This window comes from Erythrolamprus reginae, chromosome 5, assembly GCF_031021105.1.
Source record: "Erythrolamprus reginae isolate rEryReg1 chromosome 5, rEryReg1.hap1, whole genome shotgun sequence".
Taxonomy (NCBI): Eukaryota; Metazoa; Chordata; class Lepidosauria; order Squamata; family Dipsadidae; genus Erythrolamprus; species Erythrolamprus reginae.
The window spans coordinates 116,439,085-116,449,374 of NC_091954.1; the positions used below are offsets into that span (position 1 = coordinate 116,439,085).

A 10,290-nucleotide genomic window follows, 5' to 3' on the forward strand; every position below is an offset into this window, starting at 1 on the left:
AAATTAAATTTTGTGCAAATAGCCAGCAGCCCTTAGATTGTCAGATCTTCCAGATCTGGAATTCCTTAGGCGCTGCCCAGATCAGGGACCCATGGTGCACTACCAAACCCACCGGTTCCTTCCACTGGGACTTTTCAGCTTTTCTTTCCGTCTGGGGCTTAGAGAGAGGAAGCTGCAAATATCCTGGCCCCGTCCCGGCGGGTTGTGGGGAAAAAAACAAGGCTGGCCCCCAGCCAGCGCAACTGGTTTGCAACTCCTGTGCACCTTGCAAGAGGAGGGGGGGGAAAGAATTTTCCATAGCCGGAGCGCCTGGCCAATGTGCCCTACTCACCATTCGCATCCCTTGCCGAGGGGGGCCGGATTACGGCGCAGGTGGCCGGCTGCCTTTCGTCCCGCACATCTGGCCAGAAGTTGTTCTCTCTCTCTCTTGTCTCGCTCGCCCAGCCAGCCAAGTTGCTTGGCTCCCGATTGGCCAGCCGGTCACATGACCATGACTTCACCCATCTTGGCATGCAGGGAGGAAGGTGACCAGGCGTTGCTTAGCAACCCCGGGTGGGTGGTAGTTCGGGCCTTGCGAGCCTAGCCAGCCAGAACGTTGCCAGTTGTGCTTGTGTGCGTTTGTGTGTGTGCAGGCCGGTTGCAAAACACAACTGAACCCGAATCCTGGCACAGCCGAGAGAGACAGACGGGCACCCGAGGCCTGGCACCGCACGGAGCCCGATTTTGCAACGGATCCTCGACAAAACCAACTTGAAAAATAGCGACGTCAGCAGACGGGCGGGGGCTGAATTTCCCTGGGCAAAGGGGGGGGCACGCAGTAGGAGCTGCCAGCTTTGGGGGGTGGGGCCTATTGGATGCCCCTCCCCTTTTGGGTGTCACCTGTCGCTTCCCCCCTCCGTCACAAGGGATGCAAACAGGTAAGCGTTTGGCCTGCAGGACGAAATCAGCGCAATTTATTTATCTATTTTATTTATGTATTTGTTTTTTAGGGAAATATTGGAGGTATGTCAAGATATAATAATATTCAAATGCATGATACTAGTAACAACAAAAAATAAGGGGAAACCTAAGATATAACAATATTTGTATGCATGGTACTAGTAGAAAAAAATATAAAGACACATTAGAACAGGGGACCGAAAGCACGTTGGTGCACTTATGCAGACCCCTTACTGACCTCTTAGGACTCAGGGAGAGGTCAACAGAGGAGAGTCTAAGGGAAATGTTTTGGGGTTTTGGTGATGATACTACAGGGTCCGGTAGTGAGTTCCAGTTCAACTACTCGGTTACTAAAGTCGTATTTCCTGCAGTCGAGTTTAGAGCAGTTTACTTTGAGTTTGTATCTGTTGTGTGCTCGAGTGTTGTTGTGGTTGAAGCTGAAGTAGTCGTTGACAGGAAGGACATTGTATCAGATGATTTTATGGGCTGCTTAGATCGTGTTTAAGGCCACGTAGTTTTTAGCTTTCTAGGCCTAGGATTATAAGTCTAGTTGTGTAGGGGATTCTGTTGCGAGTGGAGGGCTCTTCTAGTAAAATTTACGGCTGCACGACTTGAACTGATGGGAGAATTTACCTGCCGGGTTTTTTTAACCCCCTGAACCTGGCCAGGTGAGGCTTTTTTACGATGTCCGTTTCTCCGGTTTGGAACGAGAGGCGGGTAGTCTTCAAGTTACGACTCCCAATGGAGGTCAACATTGATGGGAAACATTTAAATAACATTGAAAGGAACTTAAATAACATTGAAAGGAACTTAAATAACAACGAAAGGATTAAAAAGTTTGTGCTGGGAGCTTGGCTTCATTTTGCAACCGTTCTCGACGCACTGGGTTCAGGGGAACCCCTGCCTCTGTTCAGTTAATCACCGGGTCGTTAAGTGAATTAACATTGGCATCGCTTGTCGCAAAGCAAGGATTGTGCAAGCTCGCTGTGACCGTCATAAATACGAGGCAGTTGCATGAGCACCTGGAGTTTGATCACATGACCGGGGGAGGGGTCGTTACATGTGAAAAACGGTGTGCAGTGGTCGTTAAGTGTGTAAAATGATGTGCAGTGGTTTTTAAGTGTGAAAACCGGTGTGCAGTGGTCGTTAAATGTGTAAAATAATGCACAATGGTCGATAAGTGTAAAAAATGGTGTGCAATGGTCATTAAGTGTGAAAAATGGTGCGCAATGGTAGTTAAATGTGAAAATGGTGTACAATGGTCATTAAGTGTGGAAAACGGTGTGCAGTGGTCGTTAAGTGTGTAAAATGGTGTGCAATGGTCATTAAGTGTGAAAAATGATGCACAATGGTCGATAAGTGTAAAAAATGGTATGCAATGGTCGTTAAGTGTGAAAAACGGTGTGCGGTGGTTAAGTGTGAAAAATGGTGTGCAATGGTCGTTAAGTGTGAAAAATGGTGGTGTTCGTTAAGTGTGAAAACCGATATGCAGTGGTCGTTAAGTGTGAAAATGGTGTGCAATGATCGTTAAGCGTGAAAACAGTGTGCAAATTAAGTCTGAAAAATGATGCACAATGGTAGCTAAGTGTGAAAAATGGTGCGTAATTGTAGTTAAGTGTGAAAATGGTGTGCAGTGGTCATTAAGTGTGAAAAACAGTCGTAAGTCATTTTCTCAGTGCTGCTAACTGTGAACAGTCACTAAATGAATTAGTGTTAACGTGAGGATTCCCTGTTAACGTTCTGCCTTTATTATTTTTTGCCAATCGGATTCATTTAATGACCGCAGCCATTTACTCGACAACTGGTCGTAAATTCCCTTAACAGTGGCCTTGCTTACCAACGGGAACTCCAAGACTCCCATAACGGTGGTCGTTATGTTGAGGACTAGCTATACACAGCAGTCTGAGAAGGGGTTTGGACTGCATGACCTCTTAAGGTCCCTTTCAACGATGTTGCACAATCGGGAAGCAAGCAAGGCACCATCCCGGCTTTGAAATTTCAGGCCTCAATAAATCTCCATGTTGTTGCTTTTAAATGTTTCCCCGAATTGCAAACCAATTTGGGATTGCTATTTTAATCGATTGCCGTATTGATTGTGCATTACGTTTTATATGCAAACTGCCTTCAACCCCATTTGGTTACAGGCTGATCTCATAAATCAATTAATGGCGGCATCCCATAATTCTTCCACGGAGGGATCCGGTCCCAAACAAGGCTGGGCTCAACCCAGGGGGCTTTTTCTACGTCTTCTGCCCCGACTGCGGGGGGAGCAGAAATGGATCCTGACATCGAATTGCTCGCTTGAGATCTTGGAAGCCAAAACTGTTTCTTCAACGCCCACCCTGCAGGGTGGGACATGTCACCAGATGAAGAATTTAACCTTTGTGGGTTTCCTTCCAAGTAGTCTACATGAAGTGGTAGGTTTTAACCTACGATGGTTCATTTAGTGACTGCTCAAAGTTACAACAGTGCTGATAAAAGTGACTTAGGATCGGGTTTCAAACTTAGGACAGGAAGGAAAGAAGGGGAAGGAAGTAAGGAGGGAGAAGGAGGAAGGAAGGCAGGAAGGAGGGAGATGAGAGGAAGGAGTGGGAGGAAGGGAAAAGAAGGAAGTAGAGAGGGAGAGAGGAAGAAAGGAAGGAAAAAGGAAGAAAAAGGAAAGAAGGAATAAGAGGGAGGGGGGAAGGAAGGAAGGAGGGGGAAGAAGGAAAAGGAAAGAAGGAAGAAGAGAGGGAGGGAGAGAGGAAGGAAGGAAAAAGGAAGAAAAAGGAAAGAAGGAATAAGAGGGAGGGAGGAAGGAAGGAAGGAAAGAAGAGAGGGAGAGAGGGAGGAAGAAAGGAAGGAAAAAGGAAAGAAGGAATAAGAGGGAGGAAGGAAGGAAAGAAGAAGAGAGGGAGGGAGAGAGGAAGGAAGGAAGGAAAAAGAAAGAAAAAGGAAAGAAGGAATAAGAGGGACGGGGGAAGGAAGGAATAAGGGGGGAGGAGGAAGGAAGGAAGGAAAAGGAAGAAAGGAAGGGGAGGAACAAGGGGAAAGGAGGAAGGAAGAGAAGGAGGAAATTGATCATTCAGTATGAAACATTTTTTACCAACTGAGGGTAGTCCTCGACTTACAACCATTCATTCAGTGACTGTTACAACTGCACTGAAAAAAAGCATCTTACGACCATTTTTCGCACTTACGACCATTGACAGCATCCCTGTTGCCAGGCGATCAACGTTTGGCCATTTGCTCATCTTTATGACCATCCTGGGGGGTCGCACGCTCTCCTTTTATGACCCTCCAGATTCCCTTGAACCACCACGTGTGAGACTGGACTGCAGGGCTTCCCTTAATTACGCACAGCAACCAAGGTCATTAAACAAGCCATTAAACTCACTTAACAACGGTCTCACTCAGCCATGGAAATTCGGGTGAGGGGGCCTGAATTGTGACTGTGGTAAGCTGAACGCTCCCCACCAACAGGATCCCGAAAATAGATGTCATAAGCCTCGGTGGCGCAATGGTTAGAGTGCAGCCCTGCAGGCTCCTTCCGCTAACTGCCAGCTGTAGTTCAGCAGTTCAAATCCCACCACCGGCTCCAGGTTGACTCAGCCCTCCATCCTTCCGGAGTGGGTCAAATGAGGACCCAGATGGTTGGGGGTGACGTGCAGACCCTGTCAACCGCTTAGAGGGGGCTGGAAAAGCACTAGGAAGTGGTAGATAAGTCTAAAGTACTAAGCCTTAAATGTGAAATTCGGCCGCGGCAAACACCTGCAGACCAAAACACGACCCCCGATGCACAGGTGGTGACACCGTCCTACCTGAATCCGTGCGCCAGGAATCATCTTCAAGTCGCCTTTTCTCCTGGGTCCATGTCCACCTGTAGCTTCCTTCATCCGCAGTTATTTTTGGGGGGGCGAGTGTCAAAAATATCACACGTATATTATAAAATACAAGACACTCCCACGCCGAAGGAGTGGCCACGACCGCCACGGCTGCCGAGAGGGGTTCAAACCATCAGCATCTCCGAGCACACGGTCCCATGCGGGGATCCTTTCGAAGCCTGCAGGGGAGGACAAGAAAAGATTTGGGGGAGATTGTGACTCGGCAATCCCTGTATACACAACACAAAAATAGAGACCGTCGTGTTTGTGTGTCCGTGCGGTTGTACCAACGAAACACTGGGGAAAATACTTTTCTCTTTGGTTTCCCGGGGTTTTTTTTTTTTAGTGAAACGAGAGAAAAAACACACCGGAGGCTTTTCAAGTTTCTAGTCCTCAATTTTACGGGGTTTCCTGGATTTCGACGGCATTCGAGCCCAATGTTTTTGTGGTTAGGGGGAGATGTCTGTGACTTTTGTGCGACCTCTCTTTTGTCACCGTTGTTAAGGGAACCACTGCAGTTGATTAGCATGGTCGTTAAGTGAATTGAGCTTCTACATTGACTTTGCTGGCTGGAAGGTTGCCAAAAAAAAGGTGACTTATGACCGTTATTCACACTTACACCATTGCAGCATTCCCCACGGCCGCTGGGCAACTCACTGATTCACATTTGTGACGATTACAAGTGACCCTGGGAATCAGGCGCCTCCCCTTTTGCAAACAGCAAAGTCTAAGAGGGGAAGCCAGATTCACTTAACGACCATGTGACCCATTTAACGGCGGCAACAATAACTCCCTGGATCGAGGAAGTTCGTACAATCAAGGAAGTTATGAAATCCTCCCTCCTTCCCCTCCTCCCTCCATTCCTTTTTCCTTCCTCCCTCCTTCCCCTCCCTTCTTCCTTCCTTCCCCTTCCTTCCTGCCATAAGTTTGAAATCCGATCCCAAGTCACCTTTATCAGCACCGTTGTAACTTTGAGCAGTCACTAAATGATCAGTCGTAGGGCAAACGTCTCACATAGCAACATGAACATTGGGCTAAATTGCCGTCATAAATTGGGGACTACCTGAAGGGGACACCTACACACACACACACACACACAGCCCTGGGAATTTTGCCCTTCCTCTCTTCTTAAGGAATAAACTGCATTTTACAAGCAGGAGGAGATCCTAAGAGCGACAGAGAAGGAACGGGAGGAAACGAAAGACTGAAAAGTTTAGTAAAAAACAAAAGAAAAATTCAAATTTTAGCAGAAAGAACCGGAAACCTCGCAGAGAGGAAGCGCAGCCAGCAGGGTGAACTCGGGGCACCAGCCTTACCAGGAAAACGCTTAGGAACAGATCACAAAGCCCATGTGGCTCCTCCGCGGGCCCATCAGCTACCCGGCACCAGGGGCCGTGGGACTCCAGCCTCCCTCATCGCCATAAACTCCGGATCAAAGCTGGAAAAGACATTAAGTCAGAACCGAAGGCAGAAAATGGCCGCAGCCACAGGAAGAGCAGAAAAGGAAATTGAGAAAGGGATGGTAAGAGAGCAGACCGAACGGGGCGTGGCTGAGAGGATGAGATTAAAAAAGGCTTTTTTGCAAGGATGTCACCAGCCCTCAAGATGGACGCCGAGACCTAGTTACCCAGTGGAGAAATTACAATCCATGCCGTCATCGTTGTGCATACGTCAGCAGTACTCGACTTACGACGGCTCAGTTAGCGACCGTTCAACATTGTTACGTTGACTGGTCGCCTTTTTTTTCTTCCTTGCAAAAAAAAGAAGAAGTGTTTTTTTATTCTTCTCCCCAAACAAATATGCAGTGTCATATACTTCTACTTATATTATATTTGTTGGACTTATACGCCGCCCTCTCCCTTTACCAACTTCTCCCAGGAAAATTGAAAAAGTTAACATGTGCAGAAAAACACATCTGATCTATGTGTGTGTGTGTTTGTGTGTGTCTATTGTGTCTCTACATTTTTGTGTGTGTGTGTATGTGGGCTGGCACCCTGATTTTAATCCAAACCCCACCACTTGACTCCATTTGAGTCCACAAGGATGTTGGGTGGCTTAAACGTTCAATAATTAAATAGTAAATATTTTATTTTATTAAATATTAATTTAAATGTTAAATATAAAATTTAATAAATATTAAACTAAGTCAAATTAAATTTTGTGCAAATGGCCAACGGCTACTACTGCTTACGAACTTAATTCATTCCATGACCGGGTTCTTAAGTAGAAAAGTTTGTAAGTAAGAAGCTATTTTTCCCATAGGAATCAATGTAAAAGCAAATAATGCATGCAAGCCCACTATAATATCATCACCAAACCCCCAAAACTTTACCCTCAGACTGTCCACTGTTGACCTCTCCTGATTCCTAAGAGGTCAGTGCATAAGTGCACCAGCCTGTTTTCTGTCCCCTGCCCTAATGTTTCTCTCTTACGAGTATCATGTATATAAATATTGTTATATCTTTGTATACCACCAATACATACTTGACAAAATAAATAATGGTAATAGTAATAGTAATAGTAATAATAATAGTAATAGAAATAATAGTAATAATAATAATAGTAATAATAATAATAATAATAATAGTAATAATAATAATAATAATAATAATAATAATAATAATAATAATACAGACCACAAAACCAAGGGGAGCCGCATCCTGGATTTAGCATCACCTAAGTTCTTTTTGTGTAACCTGGTTGTGTGAATGCAGCCAAGCTGACCCCTTTTGTGGGTCTAGCTACAGGGGGAAGAGAGAGGATGGATCCAGAGCCAGGCGAATCATGGGCACGGGTAGGCTGGACCAGAGGGAGGACTTGCTTCCCATGGGCCTCCTATCGCTCTGCCCAAGGAAGGGCGGAGAACGTTTGCAACATCCCTGGTCCTTCAAGGGCGAAAGTTGCAAGTTGTGTGGGAAAGGACTCACAACCCCTCCGCAGGTTGCAAAGGCAACTTGATTGCTTTCCCCTGCACCAGCGCAACACACACGCACAAATGTGCGCGCATACACACAGAAACACATACAAGACAAATTCCGGTCTCTCTGCTTTGGACAACATGGGGAGAAAAATTAAGCTGTCTTCCGGCTCAGCTGAGTCATCCAGTTTCCTAAAAAAAGGGCCACATTCCTGCAACTATACTTTATAGTTTACTAGATACTATACATACTTTACTAGAAGAGCCCTCCACTCCTTTACTCGCAAGAGTATAGCCTACGCAGCTAGACGTACAATCCTAGCTTTAGAAAGCTTAGAACTACAGGACCTCAGCATAGCCCATACAATCATCTGCTACAATGTCCTTCCTGTCAACGACTACTTCAGCTTCAACCACAACAACACACGAGCACCCAGCAGATACAACTTTTTAGTAAACTGCTCCAAATTCAACCGCAGGAAATATGACTTTAGTCACCGAGGAGTTGATGCATGGAACTCACTACCTGACCTTGTAGTATCATCACCTAACCCCCAAAACTTTACCCATAAGACTGTCCACTGTTGACCTCTCCCAATTCCTATGAGGTCAGTAAGGGGCCTGTATAAATGCACCAGCGTGCCTTCCGCCCCCTGTCCTAATGCTTCTCTTTTACTAGAATCATGTTTATAAATATTATTACATCGTTGGAGATAACACATTTGGAATATACTGGGTCCAGTTCCAAAGACCTCACCTACAAAAAGAGATGGATCAAATTGAACGGATCCAAAGACAGGCTACAAGAATGGTGGAAGGCCTGAAGCATAAAACTTCTCAGGAAGACTTCATGAACTCAATCTTTATAGTCTGGAGGACAGAAGGAAAAGGGGGGACATGATCGAAACATTTAAATATGTTCAAAGGTTAAAATAGCTTCAGGAGGGAAGTGTTTTTAATAGGAAAGTGAACACAAGAACAAGGGGACACAATCTGAAATTAGTTGGGGAAAAAGATGAGAAGCAGCGTGAGAAAATATTATTTTACTGAAAGAGTAGTAAATGCTTGGAACAAACTTCCAGCAGACGTGGTTGGTAAAATTTATCAGGAAAGACTTCATGAACTCCATCTGTCTAGTCTGGAGGACAGAAGGGAAAGGGGGGACATGATCAAAACATTGAAATATGTGAAAGGGTTAAAAAGGGTTCAGGAGGGAAGTGTTTTTAATAGAAAAGTGAACCCAAGAACCAGGGGACACAGTCTGAAATTAGTTGGGGGAAAGATCAAAAGCAACATGAGAAAATATTATTTGACTGAAAGAGTAGTAGATGCTTGGAATAAAATTCCAGCAGACGTGGTTGGTAAATCCACAAGAACTGAATGTAAACATGCCTGGGATAAACATAGATCCATCCTAAGATAAAATACCAGAAATACTAAAAGGGCAGACTAGACAGAACAGGAGGTCTTTTTCAGCCTTCAATCTTCTATGATTCTATGTATTTTGATCACGTGACCAGTCAATCAGGCCTTTTTTTCAGTACCGTCAAAACCTTCAACAGTCATTATATGAGTGGCTCTAACTATAGTGACTATTTAAAAGTTAGGACGCTACTGAAAAAAAAAATTACATTTTCCCACCAAAAACCCCACATTCCCCATGGTTACGGGATCAAAATTCATATGGTGGGACAACCGACTCACATTTATGACGGTCGCAGTGTCTGGGGGGGGAGGTGTATCACACAATCTCCTTTTGCGGTTTAGTCGGATTCACTTAATGACCAGGTTGCCCACTTAATACCTGCAGCAATTTGCAAAACTCGCCGTAACAAGCTATCGGGCTGCATCGTGGTCATAAGTCAAGGACTTATTATATATGTGGGTTTTTTTTTTTAATTTCTAATTTTAGTTAGGACATTTTGTGCACTGCAGTCTGGATGGTGACTCAGCCCGATGCACCAGCCAGAAAAGCTTGTGTCAACCTGTGAAAAACCAGATTTGTTATGTCTGGTTGCTAATGCCAGGCGGGATGAAACCCAGGCTGGCATGAATTATGTTTAGGGGTCGAAAACCCTCCCTCAATTTACAAAAGTCCATTTAGAGTCCGTCCAAGTTATGTTGTTGTGAGCCACCCTGAGTCCTCGGAGAGGGGTGGCATACAAATCTAATTAATATTATTATTATTATTATTATTATTATTATTATTATTATTATTATTATTATTTATTAGATTTGTATGCCACCCCTCTCCGAGGACTCGGGGTGGCTCACAACATTATTATTATTATTATTATTATTATTATTATTATTATTATTATCATTATTATTACCCATTTTCCCCACCTACGACAGTCGCAATGTCAACATTCAGCCACTATTTATGATGGTCACATGTTTCTGACCAGCAAAATCGATAGGGAAGCGAACAATGTAAACAAATCCAATACTTTAAAACTATCAAAAAACCCTTATTAAAATAACCACACAACCCAATCATACCATACATAAACCCTATTAGCAGGGGGATACATCAGTTCCCCCATGCCTGGCGACATAGGTGGGTTTTCA

General features: G+C 44.7%; 1 protein-coding gene across 4 annotated transcripts in view; it reads right to left on the reverse strand.

The window, feature by feature from the left end:
• TNK2 (tyrosine kinase non receptor 2) overlaps nt 1-6,259 on the reverse strand; it is an 89,270-nt gene extending 83,011 nt beyond the window's left edge. Inside the window, exons 1-2 of one of the 4 annotated variants that reach the window (XM_070753814.1) lie at nt 6,119-6,259; nt 4,740-4,981 (exon numbers count right to left, since the gene is read on the reverse strand). In XM_070753814.1, coding sequence (XP_070609915.1) covers nt 4,740-4,814 — 75 coding nt within the window. In that variant the 5' untranslated portion in view covers nt 4,815-4,981; nt 6,119-6,259. Of the gene's footprint in view, nt 1-331; nt 444-4,739; nt 4,982-6,118 lie in introns of those variants that run through there. The other 3 variants (XM_070753813.1, XM_070753817.1, XM_070753816.1) reach the window with 3 other exon arrangements.
• Between the last annotated feature and the right edge of the window lie 4,031 nt (nt 6,260-10,290).